At 39.2% G+C, this 24,779-nt stretch overlaps 1 protein-coding gene across 1 annotated transcript in view; it reads left to right on the top strand.

Annotated features, from left to right (window-relative positions):
* Positions 1-24,779, top strand: part of SPIDR (scaffold protein involved in DNA repair) — a 199,020-nt gene that overhangs the window by 108,448 nt on the left and 65,793 nt on the right. The window contains exons 9-10 of the mRNA XM_027890237.1: positions 21,308-21,518; positions 23,300-23,550. Coding sequence (XP_027746038.1) covers positions 21,308-21,518; positions 23,300-23,550 — 462 coding nt within the window. The remainder of the gene's footprint in view (positions 1-21,307; positions 21,519-23,299; positions 23,551-24,779) is intronic.

The following is a 24,779-nucleotide window of genomic DNA, read 5'->3' as shown; positions in this document are numbered from 1 at the left end:
TAGCAGTGGTAAGGGATATAGTAAGAAGAGGATTCATCTTTTATTCAAAAAATTAAGGCCCTTATCACCCATTTTTTTTCTATCTCTTCCAGTACTAGAGTTATACTAGTGGCATTTGGATAAAGAACCATACTAAAAGCTTAGTCATAAAGAAAAAGGGTATCACCTGCCTACAAGGAGTCTTACTTGGACTCCTTGCATTTGGGGGTTTCACAAATTAAAAAACTTAACGTCTCAATTTCTAGATTTTTTGTAAGCTGTTTGTCCTGCTTTTCATGTGAAAGAAAAGATGAGAAGCATTTCTCTGAACAGGACCGTCATCTTAAGCTTTTGTAAAGCATTAGCAGTAGAATGTTTCACCTACTTTATTCTGTCGTGTTTTGGCATGCATTATTTTTCTTCTTTTTTTTCTTCCTCTGGCTTTGTTGCCTATACTGCATATTGTGATTAGGACTGTTTATTTGTGTTACACCCCACAGGTCTGTAACTGGCTAGTTCTGAGCTGGCTACCTGCAAGAAGCTGTCTGTGCAAGAGCAAACAGCGGGGCTTTGCTTACATGTCTCTGCCAGGCTGGTGTCAAAACACTGCTATCAGAAATGATGCCAATTCTGTGGCAAAGGTTTCTGTTGTCTTTTTTTTTACGGGTGGTTTTTTGTTTTTTTTTTAAGCCTAAGACCCTGAACATGGTCTGCTAAGAAGCCATCAAGATGTCATCATGATCACTCACATTTTTCCCACAGGGTAAATATCTACAGCTTCTCTGTTGGCCACAAGGCACTTGAAATGAGTTGCTGAAAGATTCAGCGTACTGCCCTGAACTTCCTTATAATGAGCACTACCTTAAAGAAGAGAACGTGTAAATCCTTGCAGTAAGAGAACTGAAATTAACTCTGCATAAATTATGAATGACATACCCTAATGTGAGATTTGGCAGAACAATTTGAGAAAAGTATTTAGATTGCAATGTTATTTTGTGCTACCTTACTTTGACTCTTGCTGGCTTGCAATTGGGACTGTTTAGTGCTTCAGTTTTCATGGGAACTATATTTCATTAGGAGAACAATGATGGAAGCAGCTGTTGCATGCACAGGCAGTTCCTGGCTGTTTATTGCAACTGCAAAGGAACAAGTTGCAATTAGCATAAGCCTTGAAGAGCCTGTTTCCTTTGGAAGTTGTCTTTTGAATGTATCCATTGGTGTAGGGAGTTTTAAGGAAATAAAGAATATGGGGTAGAGGATGATACATTAGAGGATTTCACTGGGAGTCAGGCGCTATGACACCTCAAGCCAAGATCCATGATACAGCCTTGCCTCAGCTAGCACAGCCTTCTCCAACTGTTCCCACTTGATCCTCCTCCTGCTCTAGGGCACACCTCAGTTCTGCCAGCCTAACACTGATGGGGCTCTGCCGTGCCCTGGATCTGACTAAGGGGAGTGATCCAGCTATAGGTTGGAGGGGGGTTCTTTCTTTTTTTGAAGGCAGAGGGTTTTGTTTACTTTGTTTTGCCAAATTGGATGAGTCCTTGATCTGGTCTGCAGCACAACCCACAGACATGTTAGCCTGAATGAGGGGTGGAGGCGAACATGGCTCTAGGATATTGTGAAGCCAGAAGTTCCTTTTCTGTGTTCCTTTAGACAAAGGACCATCCTCTCTACCTTCAGTTCTCATTTCATGAGGTAAAGGGAAAAACACTTTAATTAAAGCAGGAGTTGTAAGACACCCGTTAATTAATATTGTTTTGTAAACTTTTTGCACAGTACTCTAAAATTTCAAGAAAAAGTACTATTAAAGAACTAGTATTGCTTTTCAGGTGGCTTTCCACCTGCATCTTTAGATGTTGAGGCAGTAACAATTTTAATTTCAAGAAATGCCTTGTTCAATAGAGGAGGCATCCTACACTCTTAGACACAATGCTACCTTTGCTCATTTTCCAGTTGTCATGCCACTAGCTCATTCTTGCTCTAAAGCTAAGTGCCCAGAAAAATATTCTGTTGGTTCAGCAGATCTGTGTTCAGCAGAGAGGTTCAGAGAATTCACTGATGTTCTCCTTTCCGTTTCAAACTTACAATAAGCATGATTGCCCTCTTGAAGTCCTCAGGAGTTTAAAACAACCTCGTTCCCTGATTTTCTGTGGCATATCAGCTACAGCGGAGCAGTAACAAAAGGGAGAAAAAAAAAATTGTTTAATAGAATAAGATTCAAGTTTTCGGAGTTAAATTAGCCATTACCTTTTTAAAACATTGTTGCAAAGTGAATGGTTGAAATACAAGATTACTGCACTTTGAAAATGCAGTTCCAGACCAGCACGGCAGCATTTTTAGTTCCACCGAGTAAAGTGAAAGTGTTGGAACTAATAAGTGTTTTCGGTGCTAAATGGGAAAGTCTTTCTTTCAGTTTAGCTTTACCTCGATTTCCTGATACACTTCCTTTGTCTGATAGGGGCCAATACACCCACATATGTCTACAAAAAATCAACAAAGCAATGAACTGGTGAAGGTGTTTCTCTCAAAGGCTGGAAAGGAAGGATTGCTATCGCCAAGATACACCGATACTAACAGGCTCATGGAGCCATATAAATGTGTAGTTAGTGAAACGTGAAACATTATGCTTAACATTTGGCAACTAATATCTCTAGTGTGTGTTTTGGTGGACTTTTGTTGAAAATAGGCATTTTACATTTGGTTTCAACAGGGAGGAAAGAGTTGGCAAAGTGTCTGGGCAGTTAAGACTTGCTGTGTGAGTAATACGAAGCAGAGGTGATAGTTTGATAAAGGTGGAGTTCCAAGTTCTTCTTAAGCTGTATACTAGGCTCTTAAATACTGAAGTATGACTTAGGTGGTACTCAGGATAACTTTCCCTTTGATGTATCTGGCCCAAGAATTAGACTTAACCCTTTCCTTGATACTTACCTCCTCACTATGTTGAGTGGGCTCAAGAGTCAACACTACAAAGAGCACAGGGAGGCCATGGGAAAAGCATTGTGTTTTGGTTTGTGCCTGCAAATCTTTCCCAAGAGTTACTTCTCTGAAAGCTGCAGCTACAAAGATTTCTGAACAAATATTACCAGTTGCATTTCTTCTTTGTTGTGTTGTAATGCAATGAACTTAAATAATTTCCCCTCAGTTCAAGAATCACCTACCCTTGTGTTGAACAGTCACTGAGAATCTGGAGCCAACCCCAAGGTGAAATAGGCAACTTTATTTTCTTCTAAGTTTCACTGATACAAATATAGTAGGATCAAAAATTAAGAGAAATTGCAGAATCAGTCATAATGCAAATTTCAAACTTCTGATTTTTGTCAGATGAAAAAGTAAAGAAACCTCTAGTTCATGGTATTCAGTAGCATTCCTGAAAACAGCCAAGGGAATACCCTGCAACTAAATGAGGGCAAAAATGTAATAAACCGAGCACTCTTCTATTTGTCATCAGCTGGCACAAGGCTTACCTATGTTAAAAGTTTGGGTTTCTTTTTTACATTGGAGCAACTGTATTGTGTATAGCCATATACACATATAAAAATCCCTGGAGATAGCTGTGACTCTAAGATTTAGATTTTATTGCATTGTATTAGTTTTGGTTTCTGAAGCAGTAATTTCCTGGCTGATTTATATTTTGTTTAAAAAGTAAAAATAAATTATTTTGGTTTTATTTCGTAGGCACCAAATTGCTCAAACCTAAATCTTGCCAGCATAACTGATTAACCTTGTAATAGCATCTTTGAGATATTAATGTACGCACTAACTTATCTTGTGTTTTATCTGACCTTTATCTGTTGATTTTAATATCCTTTGTGGTTGCTAGTGACGTGTTTTTGTTGTAGACAAGGAGAGATTTTGGCTCGTGTTTATTTCTCTGGTTTATCCTTATTCACTCTGTTCTGTCCTCACAAAAAAATAACTGCATTAAGCAGAAAAAAACAAGATAATAAGCTGTAGCCCAGAAGCACAATAGGAGTGCTTGAAGTGTTCAGAAAGCATTTTGCGAGCAGCATGTACAGTTACCGGTCTGATGTGGATTGACAATGGAAAAAAAGGAATTGATCATCCTGAACAAATGCAGAAGAGTTTTTACCCCTTTACAGCATAATTTACTCATAATTTCCAGCATGATTTATTTCATTGAGTTATGTAAATTATTTATGTAGGGTAAAGTTTGGCCACTACATGTGCTTGCACCGTGGTGTCATCTTGCAATGCTTGGGTACCAGTGATCCATATCACTAAACCAGTAGAGAACTAATCAGCAAATAAATGTAAAAGAAGATGATGGGGGAGAAGAGTATGACTTTTTGTCATACTACTGCACTGAATTGGCTCAGCGGGATCAAGTATATCCCAGAGTAGCAGAGAGCCAAAAGGCAGAGAGGAAGCAAACGATAGGTTTTGCTGCAGCGAGTCTATCCGTGCTGTGGATCATCACTCGCCGCCGCCTGCACCGCGGGTGGTAGGCACCCGCTCGTGCCTGCCGTCATGCTGGAGACCATTGCTCCATGCCAGCAGAGAGTGGAGATGAATGTGTGAAAGTCCTTCACGTACGTTAGTGCGAAATCTGAGAGCTGAGTGGAAGCTGATGATTTAAGTCAGGTCGTGATAACCTGGCTGCCTTCGCATCCGAAAGAATTAGAGCTCTGCCGTAGGGGTGGTAAGGTCCTGGCAGCACCCAGTGCTGAGCAGCTGTGAGGGGCAGCTATCTTGTTCAACCGCTGCAGCTGGGTCTAGAACAGAATGAGCTGCACACCCTGTGCTCCTGGATGTGTTACAGTTCTTGGCTCTATGGCCATGGCTGTACCCTTACTGCATCTGCTGTGCTCTTTGCTTCTTTGGAATCATTTGGGCTCTTTCTGCATGGAGCTGTGCTGAACACCTGCATTATTCCCGTTTGTGCGACTGTTTGTTAGTTTTTCTCCTAGAGTTCGGAAGATATGTGGGAGAACATGTAGTGCAATTCTTTGGAGTGATAGCGTTCTAGTTCCTCAGTGGGTGTTTTCCGTGAAGCATGGCATCTGATTTGGTATTTGGGGATGTGGAAAAATTTGTTTAGTTTCTCTGTGACTGATTTAGTTCAATTTTTCGTGCAATTCTACAACAGTGTTTTCATGGTTGAAAAGTAAAAGAAAGCAGAAATAGGAGTACTCTTCCCTTAACTGTTTCTCTATCCACAAAAGTAGAAGAGGAGAAGATCTCCCTCTTCCCAGCATCAAGGAGACAGAGATGGGAATGATCTCTCTCTTGGGCAAGAGGTACATTTATTTACAGGAGGCAGGGAGCAGTTAATAGTAAGATTTCATTATTATTTTTCACAACTTACAGTGAAACCTCTGTGGTGTGATGATGGAGTTTGCAATGCCAAGAGCAGCGGGTGCTGTGAGAACCACCTCAGAACTCATCTCTCCTGCTTTGGCAAGGGGATTGTTGGGTTACAGGTTGCCTGTATGCTGTGCTGATCCTGCTTGAGCAGCCTGGCAGGCAGTGTACAGCTTGAAGCACCTGTGGTATGGATGTGCAAGTATGGGCCTGTAACCCTTCTGTAGGAAATGGGGAGAAGGCAGTTGGCATTTCTGGAGTGTGTCTCCTCTCCTCTCCTCTCCTCTTTAAGGCATCAAATGAGCATAATTCTGAAGTTTGTTTTTGCTCATCAGCTGAAAAGATAGTCTAGGGGACCAGTCGATAAAGTTAGCTAGGCAAATCCCAGTCTTAAATGTCTGATAAATGTTTTAGGCTTTGAATGTCTCCAGGTATTTGCTGATATCTTAGTGTCTAATGTAATACTTTACATTTCCCTGCAGACTCTATCATGCTATACCATCCACATGACATAGTATATCTTAAATATTTACTGTTATGAGTATAACGTAGCTGAAGTGAGCAGCAACATTCTTACTCTGTACCTAGTATGTGTGCTGTATTTTATTTTAGATAAACAAACAAATAACTATTTTTATAAGCAACCATTTTCTCTCTTGGGGCAAATGACTCGGGTGAGCAAGGCTTATGATATTTGGAAAGACTGTTGCTTTGCTTATATTGCCTCTTTCTGTTTAGAGGTGCACTTAGATTTAAGGTGTTGTAGCTATGGTGAAAGAAAGGGCTAATTGTAATCCAAAAACCTCAACAGGACAACTGTCATCTTGTCCTGCTGACATGTAGTAGATGTGCTGCAGAACACTTTATCTTGTGAATGTGAGGTTAGCAAATTCTCCTTAGTACCCAGCCTGAAGAGTTGGCAAACCATAGAATGAACTTTTTAACGTAAGCATTTTTTGTTTGGATGCAATGATTATAATTTGTTCTCTTGAAGAATCATATTCATGTTACATCCTGCTCTTAGTAGAGCTCATGGCAGTTGCAATTTTGCAATTTGTCAAAATTTGCCTTCTTTATGAACTTTGGTTTTGCTGACAAATTAAATTCTAAATTAAAACAAAGAATCAAGTTTACACTCTTTTGCTGCCAGGATCCTTCCCCAAAGATGGTTAGCCTCAGCATAAAGTTGTCAGGAAAGACTCATATCCTCTTTTTTTATAGGAGGTGTTTTAATGAGCCACCTGAAGGCAAAGAGTAAGCAAAATTACTTCCTTTTTTCCATCAGGATTATCACTTAGGGCAAGTGTTTTCAAACAAACAGAAGTCTCCTGCTATGTTTACAGTTTGGGAGGAGGGCATTCACAGGTACTGGTTTTTCCATGTGTAACTTTTATATCCCGTTTCTGTGAAGTTGTGAAAAGCACAGAGATATTTCCGTGGCATAAAACAAACATATGTGTATATGCCAGTAGATATAATTGCTTTTATCAAATACTGTGTGCCCCATAGCTACCTTAATCTGGCAGCAAGGAGCACTGGAAGTAAAACTAACTGAACTCCTTTTCAAGGTAAATAGGTGAGGTTAATGGACAGAACAAGGGAATTTATTTATTTGCTTGTTTTAAATGGCAATAATTATTTCAAAAAACTATCTGAAGAATGCACTGGCCTGTGGAATATTTTCCATATTGAGAATGAGATGCCATGGCTACACATAGCTGTGGTCCTTACCCTGCGTTTCCCATGTAGGTATCAGGATAGAGCCAATTTATGTCCTTTAACTGGGGAACCAGACAATGCTCATAGGTCTCAATGTTGAAACCCTTTTTGTCATCCAAGGGTGACTCTCTGTTCTTTCTGGAAGTGCCATCTCTTTCCTGGCTCACATGGGAAGAGTGTGAAAGATTTCAGTGCTCAGGGGGATCTTGAATAGGACCACGAGCTCTCAGCCACAGAGTCTGGTTTTGTGGCCGTGCCTCTTCAGCTGGCACTTAATCATAACGCTATTAATCTTAACTCTGCCTTTGAGTTCCGGCACCATGGGGTGATGTTTGCTCGTTGTTGGAATACTGAGAGACAGCAAAACAGCTGGCAAGAATGTTTCTGGGAAGAAAGAAAAAAAAAAAGGCGAGAACAAAACAAAAAGATGAAGGCCATATTCAGTGCTGAGTCTTTGTTTAGATGGATTTTTTTTTTTTAATCTTCTCACCTGCAGTGTTCTCTGTATGACTGAGTCTGTTATGGCAGTGAAAAAATATTATCCTTTCAGAAAATGTAACTTTCTTGATGTAGTCGAAGCGTAGGTGTGAGGGAAGTATGGTAAAGGCCCAGCCTCAGAGATGCAAGTGAACACAGAGGTGAAATGTTTGCTTAACATTTTATCAGCCATTCATTCTGCTGATTGAATTAATAATTTTCAATATTTTTCTGCTATGTTTTCTGGTCTACCATGGTCTTTTTTCCTGTCTGACCCTACTCAAACAGTTGCAACTATTTTTGTTCGTCTTGTGTACCTTGTTGCTATTACAATCTTATTAAAATGTAACAACAATTTGAATGTGACTATATTATCTAAACAGAAGTAAGCCAGTAAAATCATATAAGCACATATTTTGTAATGGATATGTGATTTTACCACATTTTTAAAATTGTTTGGTGGCTGTTAGGGCTGGCTTTTGCTGAGTTAAGAACCTGAAAAAGGTAGCTTGGAAAAGTCTGTACAAATGACTGCTGAGCTGCCACAGCTGTGTTTAGTGTGTGTCCTTAAAGCCATGTACCCTCTGACAGTGCAGAAGAGAAACTCGCTGGATGACTTCAAGAGGGTTTCTAAACTAATGTGTGTTCTCCTGATCAGACATAGCCAGGCATTTAAGGTGTCCTGTAAGGGCCAGCTGCATTCTGAAGTGAAAGGATGAGCCTGTGAGTTAGGAGGGTTTACATTTACAGAGAGCTAGAGTGAGTGGTACATATCTTGGTGCTCTCTATCGGGCAGACACTCTCGGGTTTTGCAGAGCCTTGCATTTCTTCAGAACTTTCTTTCTCGTAGCCTTTACAGAGTAGACTTAAATGAAAATGGCAGTCCTGGAACAAGTTTAGAATTTAAAAAAAGTGAAATCTGCTTGCATCTCAAGCCTTTCGTGCATGCCACGTGGAGTTTATGAAGTCAGGGATTTGTGTGCTCATGTGTAGCCATGCAAGTGCACGTCCACTACTGTCATTACACGATCAGTTGTGGTCACGGACTGTGGCAGCAGAAGGTGTTATACAGAACACTCATGACAGGATGAGCTTGAGGCACATGAAAAGTGCACATGATGCTCAACTGCCTTTGGTGATCATCCTTTCTGTTAGGCTGTACCTTTACTGGCATGGGAGTAAAAGGTGTGATGGAGAGATTAGCCCTATCAGGTGAGACAGGAGTTCTACCTATCTGGGTACCCTATCTCCAGGAGTACCCACTGGTGGGAGAGCAGAAGGACTGAACAAACAGACAGGTTATGCCCTGGATTAACCTGCCAGCCTTCAGCAAACTTTAGTTCAAGGGCTTCCAAGGGTAGAGGTTACATTTCTGCATTTGGCAACATTTCTTTTAAAATGCACCTGGGCAAGTTTTTATGGGAAAGACAGTAATTTAGATTCACTTTAAAATGAATGCTCCTGTAGTGGCATCAGGCTTTGAAATGAGATTCTGTAATGCTGCTTGACTCTGCATAGCTTGTTGCCCAAACAATATCTGGACGATTAAGCTGTGTTTAAATAAGATGCTTTATAAGATTTTCAGCCCACATGGACATGTAACCACAATGTAGAAAACAGATATGAATGTTTTGGCAGATGCTGAAACAGAGTGGTGCTGTAGGAATTTGGAGGACAGCAATGATAAAGAAGAAATGGAAAGGCATTTCTTCTGGGTAGCCAATATAAAGCCTTTACGAGAGCTTTGCTTTCAGAAAGCCCTGGCACAGGCTAGTAAAAAAACAAATCCCTTAAAGTACTTCAGCTTGTACAACCACCACAGCTAGGGAACTGCAGAGTCAGTAGTCATTTTAATACGAATAAAGTCAAAATAGGAAAGAAAAAAAAAAAAGGGGTGGAGAAGGGTGATGATGATATCAATTGATGCTTTAAAGAAAGGATAGGAGGAATTAGGAAATGAGTTAAGAAATATGAGTGGAGAAATTGAATGTTTGTTTAAAATACTCTCTTGAGTGAGTTAGAAGAAAACAGATTTTATTTTTTAGCTATTCAGCTCTAAAGAATAAGAGAAAAATCAATGAAAAACCAAGCTACAATTACTATTTAGCTCAACTGGGGATAAGATTCTCTAAAGAAAAAAAGTAATAATTTCTCTCCAGCTTTAGGGCACTGGTGTTTTTGCTGTGTACGTCGGTATCAAAGGTGTAAGACTGTGGAAACCAAGTCCCCTGTGCATGCCATTCACCTTCCCAGGAGTCAGCCAGAGGGTCTGCTAACAGTGTTAACTGAGGGCTGAGGGATCTGACCCTCTCCTCTGAGACAGCAGCCTTGTTCTCTGGCAGGCATCCCAGGGGTGCTGGAAGGCAACACGGTCTGCACAATCTCTCTGCCTCTTGACCAGAGACAGTCAGGGTCACAGACGTGAATATTATCTTTGTGACGCTTCAAGCAAGCAAACAGATAATTTTTTATTTTTTTTTTTAGAAGGAATGTTGCATGCAGTCAGTTGAATGTAAAAATGTCATATCAGATCTTTCAAGATCTTGTTCCCTTGAGGGAATGTTGCGCCAGCTCGCCCACCCTGCCAGGGCAGAAGCAAGGCAGCGAAGGGAAGGGAGCGCACATGCATGTGCATGCACTTCTCTGTGTGTGTGCACACATACTAGAGTCACGGAATGGCCTCTCTTCCCTTGATGAGTCCCTCGTGTCTTCCTTCTGATGTTCACCAAGCCAGGGAACTCCTCTTTTTTCCTGTATCATAGTCTGGGAATCATGCCTTGGACATTTTTTCAGCTGAGCACATTTACATACAGGAAATCAGCCCAAAGGCTCCTTTTTGAACAGTGTTTGTACTAGACAGTTTTGCAGTGGTTTCAGGTATGCTTCATTTTTTTTTTTAACAACTGATAAAGAGGAAAATATAGAGCACAAGAAACTTTGTTTTAAAAACAAGTGTTTAAATACATGTCAAAATATAATAGCCTAAATATATATACTTGTAGGACATAAAGCAAGACTGATCTAGTATTATTGCATTTATATATGTTCTTTCCATGTCCTGGTTAGTGATGCAGTTGTGCAAGAGAATCATTTTTATTTAGGTCCATCTTGATTTGGAGATGGATAGGAGTGTGAAGCACTCTGCTGCCTTGCAGAGTGCCAGCACCAGAAGGAGCAGTGTGGGAAGGACGTAGCAGGACAGCTGTAGACCAGGTGCACTCCTTGGGAAAGGAGACTAAGAGAAGCTGGGCCTTGGCCTGGCTGGACAAGAAGAGGAAACTCTTTTAAATAAAAAATGAAATAAATGCATAAGCAATGAGGGAGCATCTTGCCACCAGAGTGAGAAACAGTGAAGAATTTCAGCTTATGTTGGGATGAGTATCAGCTGGTACAAACGTGTTTCTTTTGGAGTTTAGAAGATGGTTTCATACCAGTAGTACTTCAGTAGTAGTGGCTGGAAAGGCAGGTAGTTTTGCTGGAGCTTGATTGTTTTGTCTGGTTTTTTTTTTTTCTTCTCTCCTGGTTTTGCCTGTGATAGCCCAGGACTCAACAGAGGGTGTTTTGATCTGGTGTACTTCGTGTAAAGACTGGGATATTGTACAGTGGTACTGTATTTGCTATTATTTCAGTGAAAACCCATATAGACTGAAAAGTTTTGAAAAGAAAAAAAAAAAATAGATGATGATTCCTTTATAAGAAGTCAGTCAGCAGTCCTTCTTTAGGTTAGCATTTCTCCTGTCTTCAACTTTGACTGCAAAATCTGTGCTTTCAAAACTTGATACGCAGCTTCCAAGCCTGAGAATAGGGATGCCATGCTTTGTTAAACAATACAGGATATATTTAAGTCCCTGATTAACTTAAAATTGTTTGCTTGGGAAATGTGTGTGTAAGGGAGTTGTTTCACCCTTTATTGAATAAACATTATTTCTCTGTACTGGCAAATTTAGCTGTTGTTCTTGGAATGTCATTCTCTCTTTAAACTTCAGGGTTCTTTGCTTTGCCAGGGCCAAGATTTCTGTGCTGGTACACCTTCCCCCTTCTGTCTCTCACACTGGTTTTCTCCAAAATCCGTATGTTTTCACAAGTGTTTTCTCTCAGCTTCCAAGACTTTGTTTCTGCTCTTTTTTGGCAGAGAGGGGCTGGGTACAATAGTGAGAGATACCTGAACTCCGGAATGCTCCTCTCCCTTGCCAGTGGGAGAGCTCTTTAACTTAAGTGGGTTGTCTAAGAACTGTCCCTTGATGTCTGATTGTAAGTCACAGCCTCTTTGCTGCCAGAACTCTTCCCAGGTTAACTCTTTCAGGGGTTATTGATGGCCCTTCTGTTTTGGCAGGTGTATTTGTGTTAGGCTTGAAGAAGTTTTATGATATTTATGATAGTGCTTCAATCAATTCTCTTTAATTAGATCCTCTAAGAACACACAGATCTCATTCTTGTTTTGAAAAAGTTCTTCTTAGGTTTTATTTATGTCATGATATGTCTGGTATTTTCCCCCTTCTTTTAACTTGGCTTGTCATTAGTTTTGCGGACTAGTTTTAAGGAGCTGTATTCATATGACTCTGCAAAACAGAGAATTGTGGTAGGTAAACTTGGCTTATTGGATTGGTAGACGTTGAAGTATTTTAAAGAAACGTAAAAGCAGAGCTGTGTGTACTTTTTAATGATATGGACTTTCATCTTTCCACTCAAATCCAGGGGTTCATCCGTGTCATTGCATTGTTGAGTCTGCTCTGCTGAGTCACGAGGTCTCTTACATGAATCCTGAAAAGAAATTTAGGCATATAAGAATAATGTGACACAGTATGAAAATTCTCCCAGATGTGATCTGGTTGCTAAGTGTCATTGCAGCTGTTCAGTGAATTAAAACAAACCAAGTTAAGCAATGACCTGCACACCATGTAAGATTTAAATATTAGAAGTTTTTGCTTGTTCTGTACAATTATGTCTTTAATGCAGGAATATTAAGATGGCTCTGGATTCAGACAATGCTGAGGAGAATGTTGAATTTAAATGTTATTTCTCAGAGTGTTTTGACTGTGAGAGAGCTACGCCTCAGGATCTACCTGTGATGATTTAATGGAGAAGATATGTAATATTGCAAAGAAGCAAAATGAACCTCTGAAAGTAATTCTTGTGAGGGATAACTTCAAAGTACATACACTATTGAGGGCTCTCTTCTAACCTGAGAAGCAGAAAGCTATTTTGTTTATCACATATGATCAGTATTTCTGTGGCAGGCTGAGACTCTGAACTTCTTCCCTTGCACAGAAAGTTTCACGTGGTCTGTGTCTACACCAGGATATTTCAGTAAAGAAATTTCCTCTCTGGTCACTAGTGTTGCTCTCTTTTCACTGACTGTCGTGAGTGGATGCTGTAGAAAAAAGACTTTGCCTAAAACAGGTTTCTGTGGTACCTGGCTTACCCACACCATCTTTGCCTTTGTTACATGTTTATCAATAGTAGCAGCAATTACAGTGAAAAAAAGAATTTTTCTCAGCTCAGTAAAGCTGAAGTGGGCCACAGTCTAGGTAAGCTTGGTCTACCACTTGCTTAAGGACCTGTTGAGCTCTGCAGGACAGTTTTCTGTGCCAGAGGTCCAGCCACTTCCCCTTGTCTGGTGCTGTTCATTGAGACCCCCAGGCTGCTGCCCATCTTCTTGCTTGAAGCAGAGTTTGACCAGCTCAAAAGCATCCTCTGCTTTGCTGTTGTGCTCTGTGGCACTTTCACTGCCTTTTGTGATTCCCCTTTATGTTACCAGAGAACTCAGAGCTACTGCTACTTTCAGCTACTCTCCCTATGCTGATAGCACTGGATTTGTCTGTATAATGAGTGACCTCACCAGACCAGACCGGAATTTGATCTTGTTTCATGTTCTGGCAAAGAAACAATAGGAAATGCCCAGAAATGAGTACCAGAATAAGAGAAGAGCACAAGAACAAGTCTGATGGAAGTTTTTTAGCTGTTTAGTAGTTGTGTTGGGTTTTCTTTAATATTAGATTTGATAATAACATACATAAATAAAATTAGGCATATGCATATATTCATCTGTCTTTGAATATCTGCTCAGAGGTAGTTATTTGTTCTCGCTACTGTGCATGTGAAGACACTTCTGAGCACACGCAAGTCTTGTGAGTCCATGCAAGCATGGACTTGTAAAGAGCCTTTGCCAATAGCAAAAGCCAAATCTCTATGGAAGAAAAGGCTAGTGTTCTTAATAATCTCTCCAAAACATTGAACAATGTGTTTTAAAATGTCATTTATTTGTTAAAGTTTCTCCAATAACCCTCCAGACTTGAACCAACCACCCAAGTACACTGACTCTCCATACCTTGGTCAGAAATTCTTGAGTTCAAGTTCTTCACTCTAACACATGGCCTTCAGCTGCTTGGGTGGATATTGCAGAGTTGTTCTGGCCTGAGAAGCGGCTTCACCTGATACCACAGGAGTAGTGATGCTGTGTAATGCTGTCAGTGGCAACACTCCTCAACTTTCCTGCACAGGCAGAGGAATTGTTGGTGTAACCTGTTGCCTCAAATCTCCATTGTGTCATGGTGCCAGTGAAGGAAATAAAGAATTGATAAGCTTCTGTACAACAGAAGACTATGAGAATTTCCTTCCTCTTCAAAGGCACACTGTTATCCTCACAATCCTGTGGATGGGGGAATATGTTCATCCTCCTTGTGCTTTAGAACTAAGGCTGGAGGAAGGACTTAAGCTCTCTTACTAGGAAGTTGTAGGTAAGTGTAAAGTGCACATATAAAATAATGAACTCTGGATTGCTGATATCCAGGAATGTGCTTTTAGTGTTCTGATAGCTTCATTAATATGTCACCTTAGTTTTCATCTAACGATCAGCAAAATACATGGAATAGTAAGACTGAGAAGAAATGGAGTCAAAAACATCACTGTAAAAATTAATAGTGCATTTCTAGATTGGAATTTCAGTCTTCTGAATCAAAAATATGTAGCAGAAGTGGAAAAATATCAGAGAAGAGTCATAAGAAGAGAGGCGTGGAGCTGCTTCCCTGCGAGACACAACTAGGATGACTAGGGCTCTCCACCTTGAGAAGGCAGTGACTGGGAGAGGACACGATAAAGGTCTGTATTAGGAAGTGCAATTGGAAGATGATTGTTCACTACCTCTTAAAAACGAGAAGTGGGGGGCAGCAATGTAACCACTAGGTGACAGATCAAAACAAATCAAAGGAAGTGGTTTCTCACATGTGTATAATTAGACTGTGGAGCAGTGTGGATGCTGCAGGGTATCGTGGATGCTGTCAATGTACAAACGGTCAAAAAGAAGGCACAGAAGTTCCTGGAAGAAAAGTTTACCGAAGACTTTTAAATACAAGGATATTACTTCTGCCTTAGAAAGTCCCTAAGCTGAAAGTTTTTAGAAGTTATTAGAGAGTGTTCTGGAGAACTTTCTTTAGAGGCTGCTTTTATTTTCATAGTCTTCAAACATTTGCTGTTTGCTGCTTTGAGCTAGAGTATGGGCTGGATGGGCCCTTTTTCTCATACCAGTATGGCCATTTTTGTTCTCTCTGATACTCAACATGAGTTTTAATATGATGTCACTGTGCAATTTGCTTGCTTCTCTTTTTTTTTGGCCTTTCAGAATCCCTCTGGTATGTCCCTGGACTTTGTGGTGGCTCGTCAGCCACCTCAAACCCTACGTGCAGTTTAGCACTGGGAACAGAGGGAAGAAGTCGTCTGAATAATGAGCTCGTGGCTGGTCAGTCACAAGTTGATATATGGGGTAAACACACAGACTGGAATTCTTTCATAACATCTTGATTATGAAAAGATAACCATGATATTTATATCTCCCTAGTTACTTGTAACACCCTCATACTGTGTGTGGGGGAGTGTTTTTGTTTTGTTCTTGGAGCAACTTTCTCATTTAGTGCTTTATTGTGTGCAGTTCTTTTAATAATAATTGTTTCATGTCTGACTGATGTGTTAGGTGTTAAAAAAATCTCAGCATCACAGTTGGAGTAGATTTTTAGCGAATTCTCTCTAAAGCATTACCCCAGTAAGCTCAAGAGATTGTTTCCATGCCAGTTTGTACGTAAGCACAGTCTGTGAGTGGAATTTTATGTTTGGTGGTGCCAAAGGTTAAGCTTTGTCATGATAAATTGGGGTCCAGAATGCTAGAAATTTCAGGTGCTTTCTTCACAGCCAAAATAAGTGGCTGGATAGCTCTGAGAAACTTCCCTACTTTCCACTTCTGGTAAAGCCTGGTATTAGACTAATTTCCTGGAGGTGGATGAGATTTGCTTTGATATCCATCTGTGCTTTCCTACATCAGAAGACCTGCACGTCCCCTTCAATTAGCACACGGTGCAGCTCCCTGCAGAGGTGAGAGCACTGGGTGTGTGGTATAATAGTGCTTAATGTTAACCACAAGCTTTTTATAGCAGAGCTCTTCTCAAATGTGAAAATTTCCATACAACTTTTTTTCGTGCTACAGGGTGTCATATTTCAAAAGGCAGCACTATGGCAAGCCAGTGGTTAGTTTATATGATTACTTTGAAATTAGTAAAATGATACAGTGATAAAAATGTTGGCTTTGTATACTGTAATTTCTTGCTGGAGTGATTTCTTAGGTTTAAAAGTATTTTTCATGAAAACTACAATGTTATTTTGCAAAAAGAACCTATACTGCAATAAAAAAGATTTTTTTTCATTACTTGTGTTGTTTTACTACTTTTCTTAATTTGCTTTTTACTTAAGGTTCAGTAACAAACGGTAACAGATTGAGTTATAACAAATCTATACATTTAATAGCTATATGTTCTTTTCTTTGTGCCTTGTATTCATGGAATGAGTCCTCAGGCAAAGTATTTTTGCAATAGGGGAACAAAGCAAATATCTAGCCATTCTATTCACAAATAAAATGCATTATACTTTAAAAGTAGAAATTTTAGACATAGCTTGAGTAGCTTGTTATTGTTACATCTTCTGCAGAACTGCCATTCTGAGGAGCTAAAGCGACATTTCTTTGGAAACCTGACCCAACTGAGAATTGTATGTTTGACATATATGATTTTGGACTTTGATCTAGATGGTTAGTAATAGTATTTCTTCATGGAGAAATCAGCCTTGAGAATTTGTACCATAATAATCTGTGGCTTTGAATAAGATAATTTCAAAGAAAGAGATACCAGCTGATTTTTTGTTTTCTGTCTTTGAGGTTGTGGCACAGCAAGAAGATTTGTGTTATGAAAGTGCGAGCTCAGAATCACAGTGGCCATACAGACCGTTTAAGCGACGCTAAATGACACGGATGGAGGCTTACACACAAGTAGTGAGATTACTCACTCATGGATAAAAATTCTGTGTTTGGGCAATCTCTGGGCATGACAGAAGATATAGATCTGTTCCAAATGGCTTTTTGATTTGGGCTGTCTACTGAGTAGATAGTTACTGTCCTTGGGTGATAGGTGGGCCGAGATCTCTCTGAACTTGGTTGGGTTTTGGGTTTTGGTTTTTGATTATTAGCTTGATGCTCAGGCATTTTTTGCACATGTAACAGTTTTTCACAGAGAGAACACTGCAATTGTCCCACAACCCCAAGCCAGATGCAGCATGAACAACTTCCTCCATACTGGATAAAACAAGCAATTTCTAGCAAGTCAGAGATGAGCCCTCGATGTTATTCCTGTATGGGAGGATGATTCCTCATGCTTCTGGGCGGCAGCGTAAGGCTCTGGCACATGCTCTTATGCTACATGTACTACTGCTGTGCTACTTGGTGGGTGTTGAACCTTCTTTACGTAGAAACTGTGGTTCTGAGACTTGAAAATAGCCTGTTTTGTAATTACAGTGCATGTTGTAGGTCACCGAAATGCTAAGAGTGTTCAGTTAATGCAGTGTATTCTTCAAAAAAAATGCTCTAGGCCTTTTACAAGAGGGGAAAAAAAAAAACAACAAAAAACAGAAAAACAAAGGTCTAATAAAATACCCAGAGAGAGTGAACAAAAAAATATGTTCTCTAATTTAAAGCGATCCCGAGTCTTCTTGAGTTCATGAACCAGCAGTGCCGTTTGATGTCAGCAGAACTGAGCGGAAGCGTGTGGTTTGTGAGCTCGCTGCTGCCATAGAGTCATGACTCCTCGCTGGCTGTGGATGGGCTGTGCAGGGCAGACCACAGTGCAAACCTGACAACTGTTTGGCAGCAGGATTAAGACCCTGCCTCAAGCTGAAACACCAGCTACTTCACCCCGTGCCATATGCTGTATGTTCTGCAGCATTTCATATCCCAAATGGTGACAGAACCACGATTAACGTAGAAGTAGACAAGGAAATGTCCTGCTTCCACTTGGCCAGAGAGACATTTCATTGTAGGAGGGAGGAAGAGAAAAAGCAAGCTACATTCTTGAACAGAGAAGCAAACTGCTGCTGGAAAATAAAAAAAAATAACATTATTGCCTCATGTTCCTTTAGCATGTGACCAGTTACGGCAATTGCTAATTGTCTACATACCAGGAAAAAAATGCCCTGTAGTATAAAGAGTTCCCAGTCTGTACTTCAGGTCATTGCAAAGGTCTAAAGGCAGTTATTAAGGAAGTAAACTGCTAATCCAACTTTTAAATGTAATTTGCTGAGCAAGAGAAAAATCAGAGAGTACAGGAGAAGGTTTCTGGGGGTTTTATAATCTGTAGTGAGCTTTATTTATTTTTTTTTTATTTTATTTGAAAACAAGCTTTTAAAATACATTGAAGCAGATAGAAAAGAAGGAATTTAAGAGAGGTCTTGAAGAATTTAGGAAGACTTGCATTGTCCACTTAACACCTTATCTGTTAAGAGAATGCTACAGAGTGCATTTAAGAGAATGCTACAGAGTGTATTCTGTATCTTAGAGTAGGGTTACTTCTGTCTGTAGAGAATACGCAGGTGGAACAGATCCAGAAATTTGGGGGGATCAGTTATGGTGTCTCAGGGACAACACATGCAGGGATTGCTTGGATAAGTGGGGTTTTTTTTCCTAACTGGTCCAGCATGATAGGCTTTCTTTGCTCTGGTCTGTACCTTTCAAGCAGACAGAAAGAATTCAGGTACAGAAGTGTCTCTAACATGATTGCATTTATTGTAAAAAGAACAATATGAGCAATATACAGTGGCAATGCAGAGATTTTATATATAAAATATGTATTTATATATATGTATAAAAATTGCTAATATAAATAAACAATACTTCTATTCCATATAGCCATCCACCTGTACCCAAAATAGTGAGTTTATTACAAACTTTTTTCTTTTTTCTTTCTTTTAATTTAGTTAATATTTCTATTTATTGCCGGTTCTTTTCAGTTTGAGGAATCCATCTATTGAGAAATAGGGAAGATTTAAGTAGACTTACATGAATATTCCTCTGTCCTAGCTGAAAAGTTACTGCTAAGTCTGTGGACACCTATGCAGCTCTAAAACAAATTATTTCTTACAGAGAATGTTTTTAGTGAATTACTTGCAGATAAGAAATGGGGAGCTTCTCCTGGAAGTGTATATACATCTCGTTTTTGCTTTGTAGAAATGCCAAATAGCCTTTAGTTTACGCATTGCCCATTTAAACATAGATGAAATAATGAGTACTTTACCAAGAAAGCTCTTGATGGTTATGAAAGTCCTCAAAGTGTGGAGTGCATAGGCATAGCAAAACCATGGTACACGTAATTTGGGTATCAGTAAAACCTACCTGCCTTAAAAAGAATAAAAAAAACTGATCACATATCTGGACAGGAAAATAAAAATAAAACCATAAACCTCAAACTTTCTGCAAATGATTTGCTACTAACGTCAGTATTTTTTTTAGAGAATGAGATGATTTAGATCAAGCAAACATTCTTCTGACATTAGTGACGTAATGGTCTCGTGTTCAGAGCGATTTCCTGTTTACTTTGGGTCTGAACACAGACGTCTCAAGAAAGTAGGTGCTAAAATTTTCATTACACATCTGCATATAAAGACAGCCCAAACTATTCTGCTATCTGTAGTAAATTTTATATATGTTTCTGTTCTCTGGAAAAATTAGGTTAAAAATTTCATAAGAGCTGAGATGTCTCAGTATGCTGACCCAGTTAATTCCTCAGTTTTAATCATGTAATGCAGAAATTATCAAGCAATGTCAGTTTGGCAGCCTTGGGAGCTACTGTCATGCTCTTAACTGGGACCTTTGTTAGGAGATTCATCTGGAGGCAAGGGACTCGGTGTCCCTAAGAGGGATGTACTGCTGCTCTCTGAAATCTGGAGAGCTTTTAGACGGTAGTAAGGCTTCTTTGTGGTGAAGTTCAAGACTTCGTTTTAGGCTGTAACTTTTCATGAATTTTCTGTTTCAAATCGTAACTTCTGTGAATGTTCACCATAAAAGCAATACATCTTTTTCGTAATTTATGTGTATGATTCATAGTTCTAAGTTACAAGCTTGTTTTTAAATGTATACTTTTTTCCTAAAAGGCAGAGATCATGTTGCTGTTGCTTTATTTTCCTAATTATGAAACAAAAGAGATTATATTTAAAAACTTGCTGCAACTTTTCTTTTGCCTTGGAAAATATGAATACATCAATCATACATTTAGCTATCTGCTCTCTGAGGAATGAAGGAGTCTGTTATAAAACAGACCATGGTCAAGATCTTGTAGGGACTGAGATCAAAAATAAATACTCCTGAGTGTTTTGTTTTACTTTTTAATTCTATGTGGTTGCATTTTGATGGATAGTGTCATAGATGTGGAAATTTGCTTCATAATATGACTGGTGAGCATTCTAGAGACAAGTTCTGAGGTTACTTCTGAACTCAGGTCAGCTCAGCTTTGCTGCCAAGGCAGAAGGCCTTGTCTTACTCCCAGGTGATAAAGATCTAATAGTAAAAATCAGAGATTGCAGTAAAGTGGATTTTGATCTGTTTTGATGGTCTGTAGAAAATGAGATTATTGGTTGTTTTTGTTAGCTGACTTCATTAGATTTTGTGTCCTGTGAATGTAAGAAATGTACTTCTAAATGTACAACTGTGACACTAGTGTAAGAAAAAATCCCAATGTTGACACATGCTTTGGCATGAAATTATTGTGTGTTTAGAGATTCTGCAACTATTACCTTAATCTGCTAGGCGAGAACTTGCTGCATGTGGAGCTGTTAGGGAATTTACATTGGCGCTAGAAACCAAAACTGGATCTTGGAGAGCACATTTATGACAGCAGCAAACACACAGGCAAGATAATATACAGCATATCGTAAGAAAAACATGTTTTGCACTTAGAAAAATAGAGGAGGGAGGAGCAGTTTGCTGCTGGCCGCAGTGAGAATGAATTCAGGTCAGTGGGAAGCACTTACCAGAGAAGGATGTCCTGCAAGAGCCAGGCTGGGTCCAGCAGAGCCAGAGCTCTGAATTAACATAGAGCAGGACTGTAAGTCTTCTGTTCGCAGCTTTTACCTCAGTAACTGTATGCAGGAGTTCCTGGTGCTCTTGGTTCTGTGCTGACAACACAAGGACACCAAAAAGCATTTGTATGACGCCAGATGGGGTTCATGGGGCTCAACAGCTTCCAGGTGTAAGTTGTCCCTAGGTTCAGTGATGCTCCAGGGACTATGGAGCCCAGGGCTAAGCCTAAGCTAAGAGGGCTGATCCAATTTCTATTTCTATGGAGTGAGTTATTTACAATTTTGATAACAGATCTTTGAAGTTTTTTAGTGGTAATGATCGAAAAAAAAGAGGAGAGAAATACAATGCAACACACGTTTTAGGAAAGTGCTTATCATTGGTTTACCTTGTAATGGATTTGATGCCACTTAAATTATTGTTTTCCAGGCAAAAATTGCTTCTCAGAAATGCAGATGTTCCTGTTATCATGAATACCTACTTCAGTCAGAAGGTGCTACTCAGTGAATATTCCGAAGCCAGAGAGAAGACATGTGGTCTTACAAAGATGCTTATCAGGAAGAATATTATCTCTTTGGCACAGACCTTCAGACTAGATGACCTTGATGATGAGGTACACCAGGAATCTTCAGATAATCGGGTAAGGTCCATTTGGTTTGCAGTTTTAGCACTTGTTAAGAAGTTGGTGAGCAGATGTTTGGAAATTGTCAGAAAAACAAAAATTCTAAATTACTGACCTTTTCAGTTTCCCCTTTCATTTAGCCAAGGCTGAATAATATGCGGTGTTTATTTTAATAATATTTTCTTAGCAGAGTCTTTTGGTCCATCCAAATGCTGAACTGCTGTGAAGTTATTTTGCTGAAGTCTCACTACTGTGCTAAATAGTAATTGTAGCTTGATTTTTCATTGATTTTTCTCTTATTCTTTATAGCTGAATAGTTAAAAAACAAAATCTGTTTTCTTCTAACTCACTCAAGAGAGTATTTTAAACAAACATTCAATTTCCCCACTCATATTTCTTAACTCATTTCCTAATTCATCCTATCCTTTCTTTAAAGCATCAATTGATAACATCATCACCCTTTTCCACCCCTTCTTTTTTTTCTTTCCTATTTTGACTTTATTTGTATTAAAATGACTACTGACTCTGCAGTTCCCTAGCTGTGGTGGTTGTACAAGCTGAAGTACTTTAAGGGATTTGTTTTTTTAAAAGCCTGTGCCAGGACTTTCTGAAAGTAAGGCTCTCGTAAAGGCTTTATGTTGGCTACCCAAATCGTTCTTAATATTTGAGAAGTTTGGCCCTACAAGTTTGGAGAACAATGAGTGTCAACATTTTGTATTTGTCATATATATAAAATTCCCATTATAGGCCTGGGAATTAAAAAATTACATAAATCCTAATCTCCTTTCTTGCTTCAACTCTAACTTTTAAAAAGCTTCAACTGTGGTATTTGCAAACCAGAACAATTGACTTGTTCCTCTCATGGCTCCTAACAAACAAAACCACTTCATTTAAAACTCAGTAGACAAGTTTTATTGCAAGCTCTTTTTAGACAAAGGTTAGTGTTGTACCACAGTTTACTTTTAAATACTACAAATTCTCCTTCTTTACTGGTGTATAATACTTATGGCACAGCCTGTGATACTCTGAAAATCTTTCTTGGCACCCAACTGTTTATAAAAACAGGGTTCATTGTGAAAATAGAAATTTGGCTCATGCTGTGAAGGAACCTATATATATTAGTCTACACTTGCATAAAATTTTTACCAAGACAGATTTATTTTAGAAATAAAATTAATGAAATTTATCGTTTATATTAAGGGAACATGGTGCATTCATAAAATTTATTTTGAAAGTTTGGAAGATTTTATTAATAAAGTATGTTTTGGAAGTAGTAAACCAATAAATTAAAGTTTGTACTTTGAATTACTTTACTTTTTGTTAATCATCTAGTTCTTTCACATTGAAGTATTTTCCATTGAAATGTGTAAGTCTATAAAGCATTCATTTACAACTATATCTGAAAGTCCAGAAGCGTTCAAGGTGGATTTTACTTTTTATTTTACAAGAGAAAGGAACAGAACATCAAAGAACTAAAAATGAAACTCAATTCAGGGGGAAGAATCATAAGGACTAATATCAGTTCTGTTTTCCTGCTGGTGTCACTCTCATGTACTGAGTTAGCTCTGGAGGACCAGTCAAATACAGGAGCACATTGTGTATGCAACTCTCTTGAGTGTTCATTAAAAATCCACAGTAAATACTGGCCACTAGTCTCTAAGTTACTCTTGGAGCATTAAGTGTTTTGAAACTGATTTCGCACTTGCAACTTGATTTTTCATGCCGAAGTTTCCCTCTCTAGCTCTGCATAGTTTCAAGGTTCCCTGGAATGTTTCTCTTAATGGGTTTTCCTTCACCAGGTTGCTTGTGCTCCACAAATCCATAACAACTGTGATTTGAAACGGCATCCCTTAGCACGGAGTGCTGTTAATGATTCTCTGCTTGAAATGGTGGAAAGCCAGGGAGCAGTGGGATGGAGAGAAGCACAGGTACAAGTTGTTATCCAGAGGGTGTACTGTTTGCCTGCAAGACAAGGTTACAGAAGCCACGTTCAAGGAAACAAGCCTCTTTGTGCAACACCCATCATGAATACAGATCCACCAAATGTTAGGTGAGTAATAACATGCATGGGAATTTTTCTGTTGAGGCTGTGATATATGAGAAACCAAAGAGGAGGGTGTTTGGAAACGTCATTCTTAGTTGTCAGCTCTCAGGGAATATGCACACTCAGCAAGGCACAAGGCTGTTGATGGAAGTGGTGTAGTTTTTTAGGAGGTGTACTGTGACACAGTAGTTCTGCCCAGAGAAGGGAAGGATCTGTCTATAGTTTATGTCATCAACAGATGACAGGAAGATTGAAAATGAATTAATCAGAAGTCAATTTAAAACCATAGATGAACATCTTATACTGTTCCTTGAGTTTCACAGAATAGCTGTTACATCCCATTTGCCTATGTGATGTCCATGGTATGCTCTGCTGATAACTTATCCTCATAGAATCGTCTTTTAAAACAGATGAGAAATACACAGAGAGAGAGAGAAATGAAAGGCTTTTCTAAAAGGAGGATTTTGCACAGATGCCAGTAGAGAAACATAGGTGTACACTTCCACTGTGAAGTCACTGGAAAAAGATCCCAATGACTTCTGGAAATCTGGAGGTCACTGCAGTTAAGTTCCTCTGCCGTAAAAAGTGGTGTGGGGTCAAAACACTAACACTAATGCAGAAATCCTACGTGCAGAACCCATGGAACATGCAGCTTTTGACCAGTGGTTTTAACCTCTTCTGTTTTAGTCTTTACATCTCAATACTGGTCTGTTTACAGTGTAGTGAATCAAGAATTGGATATTTTTTTCTTAAATACAAAAGATATGGCAGACAGTTTTCCTTTCTGACCAGTACTGAACCTTTGAATCCTTTCCTTTTCCTTTTATGATCCTCAGGGTTTGAGGCCAAAGACTTGATTTCAAAGTCTTTCTCAGCAACTCTGGGTCTGAGATAGCTATGCCTACTACTGCATTTTCTTCCTTTGGTTTTGCACTAACTTTTGGTTAATGCTGGCTTAAAAATTTAAAATGTAAGATACATTAGATTTTATTTTCACTGAGGAATATTGTTAAAGTGAGTTACAGTGGCAGAGCTTATATTAAGCTTCTAAATTCAGCCTTTCAGGACATTAGGAGACGCCTCTTCCTGCAGACTTTAAGACCTGAATGGAGATGAGCAATTAGTTTAGCAGGTCCTCTTGAGAACTCTCCAGATGTAATTTGCAGCAGGCTTTGAAGGGTTTCTTCAAAGTTTTGGAGAATTTGAGTTCCTTTAAGACACCCTGCAAGTTGGTA

The sequence above is a fragment of the Empidonax traillii genome, unplaced genomic scaffold, assembly GCF_003031625.1.
Source record: "Empidonax traillii isolate 1590-97213 ecotype Southwest subspecies unplaced genomic scaffold, ASM303162v1 scaffold281:size1424471, whole genome shotgun sequence".
Classification (NCBI taxonomy): Eukaryota; Metazoa; Chordata; class Aves; order Passeriformes; family Tyrannidae; genus Empidonax; species Empidonax traillii.
The sequence above is the reverse complement of the archived record's forward strand: the minus strand, read 5'-3'. Positions and strand labels throughout refer to the sequence as shown.